The 13,164-nt window shown below is 40.9% G+C and overlaps 1 protein-coding gene across 2 annotated transcripts in view; it reads left to right on the top strand.

Annotated features, from left to right (window-relative positions):
* LOC134341419 (phosphatidylinositol 5-phosphate 4-kinase type-2 beta-like) overlaps positions 1 to 13,164 on the top strand; it is a 209,311-nt gene that overhangs the window by 150,638 nt on the left and 45,509 nt on the right. For both annotated transcript variants that reach the window (XM_063039280.1, XM_063039278.1), the window contains one exon: positions 963 to 1,001. In XM_063039280.1, the coding sequence (XP_062895350.1) occupies positions 963 to 1,001 (39 nt within the window). The remainder of the gene's footprint in view (positions 1 to 962; positions 1,002 to 13,164) is intronic.

Below are 13,164 nucleotides of genomic sequence, written 5' to 3'. Positions count from 1 at the left end.
GTCCTTGTCCGGACACTCAGCATTTGCATGTTGGCAGGACAGATTGAACCTTTAATATCTCAAAACAAAAGAACAGTCAGATCAACAGACATTCCGGCTACTCAAATAGAGCAGAACCTAATAACTTAGATAAGAGACTCTACCGAAATTAGGAAAGGAGTGTAAGAAATGCCCTGCCTTATCTCCACCTTTTGTCGAAACCAAAATGTATGAAAACTAGGAGATATCTTTTGTGGGTCTGTGTGAGTTTTAATCCTTATCTTGCTCCAAAGAAGCAGTTGTGAAACATTATTCAAATGTAACACAGTTACAGACATAGTCGGTACTTAACCCAAAGTTGAAATTTAAACACAAAACCAAAAGATGTGAAAAGTCGGGAGACAACAGCTGCTCAAACTGCAGCCATTCTCAAACCAGAATACACAGACTCAACCTTACCCATTATTTACAGGAATCCAAGAACCCCCAGTTCCCTTAAAAATTTATCAGATGCAGCTATAAAGACAACAGTTATATTTCTGGAAATCCAGAGTGACACACACAGAAAATGCTGGAGCCACTCAGCAGGTTAGGCAGCATCCATTGAGAGGAATAAATAGTCAATGTTCCAGGCTGAGACACTTCATCAAAATTTGATGCTGCCTAACCTACTGTGTTCCTCCAGCGATTTTTTGTGTTTTATAGTCCAATCTGTACTGTAACTGAGAGGAAGACAGTATGTGAACAAAACCACATTGGAACATATTAAAATTCTTTATAATTTTTAATGGAATTGCATTATATATTCCCAATTGCATTAGAATTTTGGATACCTAAATACCAGCTAAATGAGAGCTTACTCTAATAGGTCTTATCTCTCTCCTCTTTAGTTTGGTTATAATAGAAGGATTCCCAGGAGAGTATAATTTCAATTTCCATCTAAAAAGACAATGGCAATAACTTACTGTTATTTTTTTCCATAGGGTTCAACAGTATCGAGAGAAGCTAGTGGAAAAGAAAAGGTATGATGATTAACATTTTTAACTGCATATTTGTCCCCTCAGCTCCCTTATGTAACACAGTAGCACCTTGTCTAATATGTAACGTATTGGTCCGTTTATTTGATGCAGGAGTGGAACTCAGTATGGTTTTCTGCTGCAGAAGCCCATACACTTCAAGGATCGATGTGTTTTCTATTCAGAGATGTTCTTCTGCACACCACTGTTGTTACAATTGGTTGTTGGAATTATTGTTGCCTTCCTGTCAGCTTGAACCAATCTGACCAGTCTCCTCCGACATCTGTCGTTAATAAGTCTTTTTCACCACAGAACTGATGCTCACTGGATTTTATTTTTGTTTTTTGCACCGTTGTGTGTGAAAATTCCAGGAGATCAACAACCCCATCTGAAACAGTCATTCCATGGTCCTTCCCCATTCTGATGTTCAGTCTGAACAACAACTGAACCTCTTGATTATGTCTGCATGTTTTTATACATTGAGTTGCTGCCACATGATTGGCTGATTAGATAGTTGCATTGAAGAGCAGTGTACCTAATAAAGTGGTCGCTGACTGTAACAGCTTTGTGTTATCTAAGAAAACTGAAATGTACTTAACGGCAGACTTCTTTTGAAAAATGTAATTATTAAAAATAGCAATATAAAATAAAAACACATCATTTTATTTATTGCACCTAAAATTGTTAAGTGTGGGAAGAAAGCCTTTTATTGTGCTTAGAGAAGCACAAATTGTGGAATTGACAGCAATACAAGACGTTTAAGGACAGACATCTATTGATCTTGTCATGCAGGCAACATGGAATCAGGCCATTGAGCCTATTGAGTCTGTAATGATCATCAAGCAGCCATTTGCAATAATCTGGATTTATTCTCACCACATTTCCATCGGTGTACTCACTCTCCAACACTCTCCCACTGCAGCAGATCATTCAGAATGCCTGCAGCAGAAAGGACAACTTCTGTCCTGCTGTTCAAAGAACAGTCTGCTAATAGAATAAGATAGACTCTAGACCTCAGAGTTTATTTCATTACGGCTTTTGCAGTACACTTTCTCTGGAGCTGTATCAATTTATTCTGCATTGTTTTGTTGAATCAGAATCAGGTTTACTGTCACTGGCATGTCATGAAATTTGTTAACAGCGGCAGTTCAATGCTATACAAAATGTGGAAGAAAAATCAATCAATCAATTACAGTATACTTACATTGAGTAGATTAAAAATCATGCAAAAACAAATAATATATATTAAAAAAGTGAGGTAGTGTTCACGGGTTCCATGTCCGTTTGGGAATTGGATGGCAGAGGGGAAGAAGTTGTTCCTGAATCGCTGAGTGTGTGCCTTCAGGCTTCTGTACCTCCTACCTGATGGTAACAGTGAGAAAAGGGCATGCCCTGGGTGCTGGAGGTTGTTAATAGTAGACGCTGCCTTTTTGAGACACTGCTCCCTGAAGATGTCCTGGATACTTTGTAGGCTGGTACCCAAGATGGAGCTGACTAGATTTACAACCTTCTGCAGCTTCTTTCGGTCCCGTGCAGTAGCTCCCCCCTCCATACAGTGATGCAGCTTGTCAGAATGTTCTCCACAACAACTATAGAAGATTTTGAGTGCATTTGTTGACATGCCAAATCTTTTCAAACTCCTAATGAAATATAGCTACTGTCTTGCCTTCTGTATAACTGCATCGATATATTGGGACCAGGTTAGATTCTCAGAGATCTTGACACCTAGGAACTTGAAGCTGCTCACTCTCTCCACTTCTGAGCCCTCTATGAGGATTGCTATGTGTTTCTTCGTCTTAACCTTCTTGAAGTCCACAATCAGCTCTTTCGTCTTACTGACGTTGAGTGCCAGGTTGTTACTGTGGCACCATTCCACTAGTTGGCATATCTCACACCTGTACGCCCTCTCGTCACCACCTGAGATTCTACCAACAGTGGTTGTATTGTCATCAAATTTATAGATGGTATTTGAGCTATGCCTATCCACACAGTCGTGTATATAGAGAGTAGAGCAGTGGGCTAAGCACACACCCCTGAGGTGCGCCAGTGTTGATCATCAGCGAGGAGGATATGTTATCGCCAATCCGCACAGACTGTGGTCTTCTGGTTAGGAAGTCAAGGATCCAACTGCAGAGGGAGGTACAGAGGCCCAGGTTCTGCAAGTTCTCAATAGTGATTGTGGGAATGATGGTATTAAATGCTGAGTTATAGTCGATGAACAGTATCCTGACACAGGTGTTTGTGCTGTCCAGGTGGTCTAAAGCTGTGTGGAGAGCCACTGAGATTGTGTCTGCCGTTGACCTATTCTGACAACAGGCAAATTGCAATGGATCCAGGTCCTTGCTGAGGCAGAGGTTCAGTCTAGTCTAACCAACCTCTGAAAGCATTCATCACTGTAGATGTGAGTGCTACCAGGCTATAGTCATTAAGGCAGCTCACTTTATTCTGCTTAGGCACTGGTATAATTGTTGCCTTTTTGAAACAAGTGAGAGGATGAAAATATCTTTGAATACTCCATCGGTTGGTTGGCACAAGTTTTCAGATCCTTACCAAGTACTCTCTTGAGGCCTTCCGCTTTGTGAGGGTTCACCCCCTTTAAAGACAGCCTAACATCGGCCTCTGAGACAGAGATCACAGGGTGATCAGGTGCAGCAAGGATCTTCACAGCTGTAGTTATATTCTCCCTTTCAAAGTGTGCATAGAAGTTATTGAATTCATTTGATAGTGAAGCATCACTGCCATTAGGTTTGGCTTTGTAGAACGTACAGTAATGTCTTGAAAATCCTGCCACAGTTGTCATACATCCAATGTCACCTCCAGCCTGGTTCGAAATTGTCTCTTCACCCTTGAAATAGCCCTCCACAAATCATAGCAACACACATAAAAGTTGCTGGTGAACGCAGCAGGCCAGGCAGCATCTCTAGGAAGAGGTACAGTCAACATTTCGGGCCGAGATCCTTTGTCAGAATTAACTGAAAGAAGAGCTAGTAAGAGATTTGAAAGTGGGGGGGGGGGGGAGGGGGAGATCCGAAATGATAGGAGAGGGCAGGATGGGGAGGGATAGAGCTACGAGCTGGACAGTTGATTGGCAAAGGGGATGTGAAAGGATCATGGGACAGGAGACCTAGGGAGAAAGAAAGGGGGAGGAGGGTAGAGGATGGACAAGGAGTATAGTGAGAGGGACAGAGGGAGAAAAAGAGAGAGAAAAAAATATAGATATATATATTATGGGGTACGAAGGGGAAGTGGGGCATTAACAGAAGTTAGAGAAGTCAATGTTCATGCCATCAGGTTGGAGGCTACCCAGATAGAATATAAGGTATTGTTCCTCCAACCTGAATGTGGCTTCATCTTGACAGTAGAGGAGGCCATGGATAGTCATATCAGAAGGGGAATGGGACGTGGATTTAAAATGTGTGGCCACTGGGAGATCCTGCTTTCTCTGGCGGACTGAGCGTCCTATTCCCATTCTGATACGTCTGCGGCCTCCTCTACTGTAAAGATGAATCCACACTCAGGTTAGAGGAACAACACCTTATATTCCGTCTGCGTAGCCTCCAACCTTATGGCATGAACATCGACTTCTCTAACTTCCGTTAGTGCCCCACCTGCCCTTCGTACCCCATCCGTTATTTATTTATTATATATATATAATGTAAATTTGAATTTTGCTGGGCTAGATAATCACACCACACACAAGTCTTTACTTTAACCTTTTCACTAGTTTATTGTTGGAGCTCAGTCGATGAGAACCTCAAAGCCGAACATCAAAAAGAGACAGAAATTCTTTCTCTCTCTCTGGCAGCTCAAGCAGCTTCTGAATTGACAGGCAGAAAACGCTACAATTTATAGGACTAACAGACAAAGAACACTCAGTTACCATAATATTCGCACCAAGTCAGTTAGAGCAAACTCAGTTAATTAGATAAGAGAGTCTACAAATCTATAATTTAATTACAAATGGATATACTGTGCACTCTTTATCAGTCATTACTTTTGATAGGCCCTAACTTAATAACAGACAGATGGCCTTGTCAGTTCCCCTCCAAACAAGAGAGGGAACTTTAAATCAGTGGTGTGGAACCGTAAGACATGGAGTGTATGTGAATCCTGCCCTCATATAGCCTTCAAGAGACATCTGTCAGCCATCAATCTTAAGCCAGCTACATGCAACTTCCTAAGTGAAGGCCACAGAATTTGTTCACTGACACTCATAAGTTGGCACTTAATTTTTAACCCGTTATTTACTAGAATCCAGGGACCATTTCTTAACCTCCCCAACATCCTTAAACTTAATCATATTTTTTTTTCTCCCTCTGTCCCTCTTGCTATACCCCTTGCCCATCCTCTGGGATTCCCCCCTCCCACTTTTCCTTCTCCCTGGGCCTCCTGTCCTATGATCCTCTCATATCCCTTTTGCCAATCACTTGTCCAGCTCTTGGCTCCATCCCTCCCCCTCCTACCTTCTACTATCATTTTGGATCTCCCCCTCCCCCTCCCACTTGCAAATCTCTTACTAGCTCTTCCTTCAGTTAGTCCTGACGAAGGGTCTCGGCCCGAAACGTCGACTATACCTCTTCCTAGAGATGTTGCCTGACCTGCTGCGTTCACCAGCAACTTTTATGTATGTTCCTTGAAATTCCAGCATCTTCAGTCTTCCTCATGTTTGCACTCCACAAATCATATCTAGTTTTCTGGTACAGGCCTGCGTTGTCAGAATTGAATGCCACCCATCTAGCCTTCAGTGGACGAAGTACCTCCTGGTTCATCTACAGCTCTTGGTTTGGGAATGTACAGTAAGTCTTTGTAGTCACACACTCATCCAGGTTCGAAGATGAATCCCTAAATACAGTCCAGTCCACTGATTCAAACCAATCCTCTAGGCGCTTCTGTGCTTCCCTTGTCCAAACCTTCTGGGTCCTCACTACTGGTGCTGCAGTCTTCAGTCTCTGCCTATAGTCAGGGAGTAGAAGTACAGCCAGATGATCAGATTTCCTGAAGTGAGGGTGTGGAACAGCACGGCAGTCACTCTTGATGGTGGTGTAGCAATGGTCCAGTGTGTTGTTTCCTCTGGTATTGCAAGTGTTCTGTTAATGGTAATTGTTTAGTAATTTTTTTCGGACTGGTCTGGTTAAAATCTCCCAAAACGATGGTGAAGGCATTAGGGTATGCTCTTTCATGCATGCTGATCCCATTGCCCAGTTCAGCTAAAGCCTGATTGACATTGGCCTGAGGTAGAGTGAATAGTTTAATCAATAGAATCAATGGAGTTTAGAAGAATGAGGGGAGACCTCATAGAAACATTTCGAATGTTGAAAGGCATGGACAGAGTGGATGTGGCAAAATTGTTTCCCATGATGAGGGAGTCTAGTACGCGAGGGCATGAATTAAGGATTGAAGGGCGCCCATTCAGAACAGAAATGCGAAGAAATTTTTTTAGTCAGAGGGTGGTGAATCTATGGAATTTGTTGCCACGGGCAGCAGTGGAGGCCAAGTCATTGGGTGTATTTAAGGTGGAGATTGATAGGTATCTGAGTAGCCAGGGCATCAAAGGTTATGGTGAGAAGGCGGGGGAGTAGGGCTAAATGGGAGAATGGATCAGCTCATGATAAAATGGCAGAGCAGACTCGATGGGCCGAATGGCCGACTTCTGCTCCTTTGTCTTATTGACTTATTGAATACTGATACTATAATGATCCCAGATATCTCCTGTGGTAGGTAAAATGGACAGCACTTAACTGTAAGATATTCCAGATCTGGCGAGCAGAACTGAGACAGCACTGATACATTTGTGCACCAGGAAGAGTTGATCATGATGCATACATGTCCACCTCTGCTTTTGAGACACTCAATAGATCTATCCTGACAGTGTATAGTAAACCCGTCGATCTGAATCGCTATAATCAGTTGATTTTCCCTTGTACTATTTGTCTATATCTCGGTACATATGACAGTAATAAACAAATTCACCAAATGCCCCAGATTCTACCACTCTCCTGCCACTAGAGTAATTGATAGTAACCATTAAACTATCAATACACACATCTTTAGTGTAAGGGAAGGAACTGGAGGAGGCAGAAGGAACTTGCACATTTATAGAAAGAATGGGGGGAATCCATACAGTCAGCACCTAAGGTGAGGATGAAAGCCAAGGTGCTGGAGATAATGAGCCAACAGATCAAGTTCAAGTTTATAGTTATACATGTAATAAATGAAGCAACACATTTCATATAACACACACAACACAAGTTAATATTACCACAAATAAATTAACAAATAATAAAATATATTCCAGAAGATTGACATTTAGCGTAAGTATGCATTTATGACATAAGTTAAAATGTAAATTGTATGATACTACTAACACTTCATAAGTGATGAGACCTCTGTGGTGGCAGTGTAGTCTAGGGAACTACTGGACAGCCTTCACTTTGATGAGGTGGAAAAGTGGATTACCTTGTAGTAGTAATTAGTTTTATGACAATGGTATGGCCAAAAAAATGGGAAAAAATTAGATCAATACAACATAGAATTCCTCCTATGGGCTTATCAGCTCCTCCTCTCCAAGGATAAAAGGGCTAGCTCACACAACCTATCCTCTTAAGACATGATGTCCAATCCACAAGACCATAAGACCAAGGAGCATAATTAGACCATTTGGCTCATTGAGTTTGCTCCACTATTCCTTAATGGCTGATTAATTATGCTTCTGAAACTCATTCTGATAGTGTCAATAGGCTTTGTAACAGACATTTACCTTTGCTCTTTGTATCTTGATAATTTGTCATTTCTTTACATCATCACATCTTCACAAAGAATGGCTTTTTATTTGAAATTTTATAGCTGTTCCATCAAGTAACCATGAGATGAATAGGTTGTCATTCTGTTTTCAGCTGGTATTTCGTTGTAGTAGCTCGATATATCAATCATTATTTCCACATTGCAATCTCACCACAGTACAGACCCAGATAAGTAAACACTCTAATGGTGATTGAGCATCTATTATGCAGTGTGGTTAAGTATTAACCAAGGTTTCTAATGCACTAACATGTGTAATGTCCTTACACGGTCATGGAAACCAGGGTGTTTCATTGTGGGGGTATCATCCGGGATCGATTTTGTTGGATGCTGTGTGATTGCCCTGAGCATTAATCCAGTGGGTTGTGTGTTTAAGTCTGTGTTAAACTATTGTTCAGTAAAGCGACAGTACATTGTCATGGATGCTGCAGAGGCTGAGCAAAGGTTTGACAAAATAGCAAGCAGACTTTGTTCTAATTTAGGCTAACATGACATAATGGCAGTGAAACTGCCTGGTACTATCGCATGTTTGTGAAGGACCACTCTAAAGTGAAACACCCTTTGAATCAGCTTCTGAGCCTTTGCCCTCCCTTGGGGAAGAAAGTGAGAATGAAAGGAGAGGATGGTAAAGATTATCTTAGCCCATCAGAGCCCTTTAGAGTGAGTTGGGATGCGAAATATGAAGAGGCCTTTCAGTCACTGAAGGAGCTGCTGATGGAAGTGCCTGTGCTGGCTTTTACAGACCCTCAGTTACCATATGTACTGTTTACAGAGACAGCTTAGGGGATGTTCTACATCAGAATCAGGACACAGGGCTGAAACCTGTGGAATTTGTCAGCCGGAGTCTGTCACGCTGTGACCGAAACTACCTCACAGGCAAGTTGGAGTTCATGACATTGAACTGGGCTGTGGTGGAAAAGCTAAGTGACTATGATGCCAAGTTTGAGGTGAGGATGGACAACAACCCCCTAACATATCCTGACCTCAGTGAAACTGGATGCCACAGGCCATCGTGGTTGGTGGTGCTGTTTGCTTATGATTTCAGACCGAAGTAGCAGCCAGGAGTAGGAACATTGATGCTGATGCTTTGTCCCAAGGTGCATATAAAGAGCTGGACAGGGACAGAGACTGGAAGAGTGTTCCTGCCTTGGGAGTGAAAGCCATGAGCCAATTTTCCATCATAGTGAAGGCAGAGGGAAGGCAAGAGCAGGATTGAGCTGTAGATCATTTGGGCGCTTCTGATGGTGCCATTCCACAAGCTTACTGCAACCTGACTGTTTGGAGGACAAAGCAGTTGCCAGAATTGAGCTCTGGGGAGTGGCAGCTGCTCAGCGAGGTGACGTGTATTGGTCAGCTGTTTGGTCAACGGTTGAGAAAGGGGACAAGCAGACAAGATGAAATACTGTGCTGTGTCTCTACTACTGAGAGACTGGCCTGGATTGGAGTTGAGGAACCAAATCCCATACCCGGTCACATCACCTTCAGAGCAGCCTCTGCATTCTGGCGTTCCCACTTGGTTTTGCCTGAGAAGTATCGGAGGATTGTGTTGACGATTCTGGACATTTGGAGGTTGAAAGACCTATGGATTGCTCAGAGATCAGTTTTACTGGCTCCGATTGAAGCCAAAGGTCGAAGAGTACTGCAAGTCACACATTTGATGTATACAGAGGAAGACTTTGCCTACGAGGGTCGCTCAGTTGTCCCACTTGCAGACTGCAGGGCCCCTTGACCTGGTGTGTATGGATTTCCTGTCAATAGAGCCAGCTGACAGCAACATGGTGACTGCTGTGGTTACAGATCACTACACCAAATATGCACAAGCCTTCTTTACCAAGGATCAGAGGGCATCCATGGTGGACAAAGTGTTATGGGAGAAGTAATTCACTTATTATGACTTTCCCAGGAGGATACATAGTGATCTGGGATGGGATTTCGAGAGCAGGCTCATCCATCAGGAGCATTTATGAAACTTAAATTGATCACGGAGTAGGTATATATATTCGGGAATAAAGGGGTCTCTGTGCCTTATTTCCCACGTGTTACAAGCAGATTTTATTTTAATAGTGTTACGTTACCAGCAACAATGAATTATCATTCAATGCAGGTTATATAAAAACAATCAAACATTTATTAAGCACGGATAAATGATAAGGAAAAAACAAATGAAAAGTTTAACCGGAAGTTAACCGTTATGCAGCTGTTCAACAAATCATCACTCGGCACTGGTCTTTAAAGCGTTAAATGAGAAAACAGTTCTTAAAGCGGTAAAGTCAGATATAGTTCTTAAAATGGTAAATTCGAAAGTCCAACAGATATATAAGTTCAATGGGAGAGACTTCTCTGGAGAAGGATTTCTTCATAGACGCGACTTTCCTGCTGGTTCTGTCCACAGGATTCACGATGCAGCAAATAAACAGTTTAAAACAACTGCCCTTGGTTTCTAGAAAGCAAACCTTTGCATGAACTCTTTGCTCTTTTGGCAAGAGTTATCTCCGATGCAGGTCGCTACTCCTTCAACGAAGACTCAATAAGGTTGATCCTTTGTTAAACTGCCGAACGATGCCGACTCCTCTCGATCCTTCGGTCCTGTACTACGATAAAGTCTTCACTCTCCCTTCTACTACTGGAAAAGGGTAAATCAGCATATTTAGCCAGAAATTTCCAGTTCAATACTATTGTATCTTGCAATAGAACACACAACCGTTTCAAAAATGAAACTGCGTCACAAAACCAAACACGCAACAGAAACGGATTTCTACCTGGAAATCTACAAACTAAAAACTAACTGCGTCAACTGGGGTGATCTCTTATATACCCATGGTGCACGTGTCATCACGTGACTTCACATCAGTGGGAAAATCACATCAGATGACCTCCAAAAGACCATTACATCATTCTCACAAAAAAAAAGATCTCCTTGAGGCATGTAACACCTCCCTCCAAAAAACAATTTGGTCTGTTAAAAGATCAAAATTTTAACAATTTATACAAAAAAACGTATAAAATTTACAACATACACAATTTATACAGTCTTATCTTTCAGCACTTTACAACCTAATATATGGTAGGTGTGTTACAAATGTTAAAATACCACTCCAAAAAAAATAAATTTTCATTGTACATTTAACATCTAGACAAACAATCAGCGATCACATTATCTTTACCCTTAATATAGAATGATCAAAATATTGTATTCCTGTAACATTAGACTTATTAAACCGGAGTCTATTAACCCTTTTCCTTAACAGTCACAGTGGCATAATCAAATTCACTTTTATCTAAGTTAATAGTTAGCTTTTGAAAGTCTCTCAAATAGTTTCTCCACCACAGTAAGATGTGCTTTCCATGTATTATTTCCTGTAACTAAATCATCAATATAAGCCTCTGGATTTTTTAATCCCTGAATCACGCTATTAGTCATCCTCTGAAAAGTATCTGGTGCAGTCTTCATCCCAAATTGGAGAACATTATATTCATATAACCCAGCTGGGGTTACAAATGCTGAACTCTCTACCTCTATCTGTCAATGGAAAACACCAATAACCTATTAACAAATCAATTTTTGCAAGGACTTTGGCCTGTCCAACTTTATCCACACAATCATCTACCCTAGGGATTGGATATGCATCAGTTTTTGTCATAGCATTCACCTTTCTGTAATCCATACAAAACCTAATACTATGGTCTGGCTTAGGCACCATAACACACGGTGAACTCCAATTCGAATTAGAGTATCTAATAATATCATTCTCTGACATATACTTAAATTCTTGTTCAACAAATTCACATTTTTCCCTGTTCATTCAATACAGATATTGTTCTATGGGTTTTGCATCTCCAACATCTGCATCATGCATAGCTATGGTGGTTCTTCTAGGGACGTCTAGAAATAAATCTCTGTATTTGAAAATTAACTGTTTCATCTGCTCTAGCTGTAAATGAGATAATTTTTCATCAATATTTTCTAGAATTTTTGAATTTAGTAACCTGGCTGAAATAATGTTGGTTTAAAATGAGTTTCAGATGAATCCGCTATTAAGTTTTCATCAAGATCAGACTCATTATTGATCACAACAGTCATAGTAGCGGCTTCTCTCTCATAATACGGTTTTATCATATTTATATGACACAGCTGTGTTGTCTTTCTCCGATCTGGGGTTTTTACCACGTAATCTACATCATTTAACTTAGATTTAATCTCATATGGACCATGAAATTTGGCTTGTAATGGGTTCGTTTGCACTGGGAAAAGAACCAACACCTTATCTCAAGGCTTAAATGACCTCATCCTAGCTTCCTTATCATACCAAGTCTTCATATTCTCTTGAGCTAATTTTAAATTTTCCTTGGCTAAGCTACAAACTTCATAGAATCTTTCTTTAAATTTCAAAACATAATCTAGCAAATTAGTGTGTACTTCTTTATTAATCCACTGTTCCTTCAACAAGGCCAAAAGTCCTCGAACTCTATGCCCAAACGTAAGTTCAAAAGGACTAAAACCTAATGAATCCTGTACTGCCTTGCTTACTGCAAAAAGTAGTAAATGTATACCTTCATCCTAGTCCTGTTCATTTTCCACACAATATGTCCTAATCATAGTTTTTAGTGTAGAATGAAATCTCTCCAAGGCTCCTTGTGATTCTGGACGATAGGCTGGGGAAATAATCTGTTTTACTCCCTTATAGACTATCTGCTGAAACAACCCCGACATAAAATTACTACCTTGATCTGACTGTATTTCCTTAGGCAAGTCCTGACGAAGGGTCTCGGCCCGATACGTCGACTGTTCCTCTTCCTAGAGATGCTGCCTGGCCTGCATTCACCAGCAACTTTGATGTGTGTTGCTTGAATTTCCAGCATCTGCAGTATTCCTCATGTTAAAGAATTTTATAAGAGCCTTTGTCACAGTTTTGGCTGTTATATTTCCAAGAGGTACTGCCTCTGGAAACCTAGATGTTGTGCACATAATAATTAATAAATAATTGATGCACAGTTTTAGTCTTTGGCAAAGGACCTACACAATCTACAATGATTTTTGAGAACGGCTCACCGAATATTGGAATTGATTGCAGTGGGGCCACTGGAGTAACCTGATTAGGTTTACCCACAATTTGACATGTATGACACGTTCTACAAAATGACACCACATCTTGTCTTGAACTAGGCCAATAAAAATGTTTAGAATTTTTAAAACTTTGTTCATAGTTTTCTTTACACCTAAATGACCACCCAAAGGAATACTATGAGCCATAGTCAAAATCTCATTTCGGTAAATTTTAGGAACAACAACCTGATGATTAACTTCCCATTCCTCACTAGCAGGAATTGTAGGCGATCTCCACTATCTCATTAATACCCAATTTTCAAAATA

This window comes from Mobula hypostoma (assembly GCF_963921235.1).
Source record: "Mobula hypostoma chromosome Y unlocalized genomic scaffold, sMobHyp1.1 SUPER_Y_unloc_1, whole genome shotgun sequence".
Classification (NCBI taxonomy): domain Eukaryota; kingdom Metazoa; phylum Chordata; class Chondrichthyes; order Myliobatiformes; family Myliobatidae; genus Mobula; species Mobula hypostoma.
The sequence above is the reverse complement of the archived record's forward strand: the minus strand, read 5'-3'. Positions and strand labels throughout refer to the sequence as shown.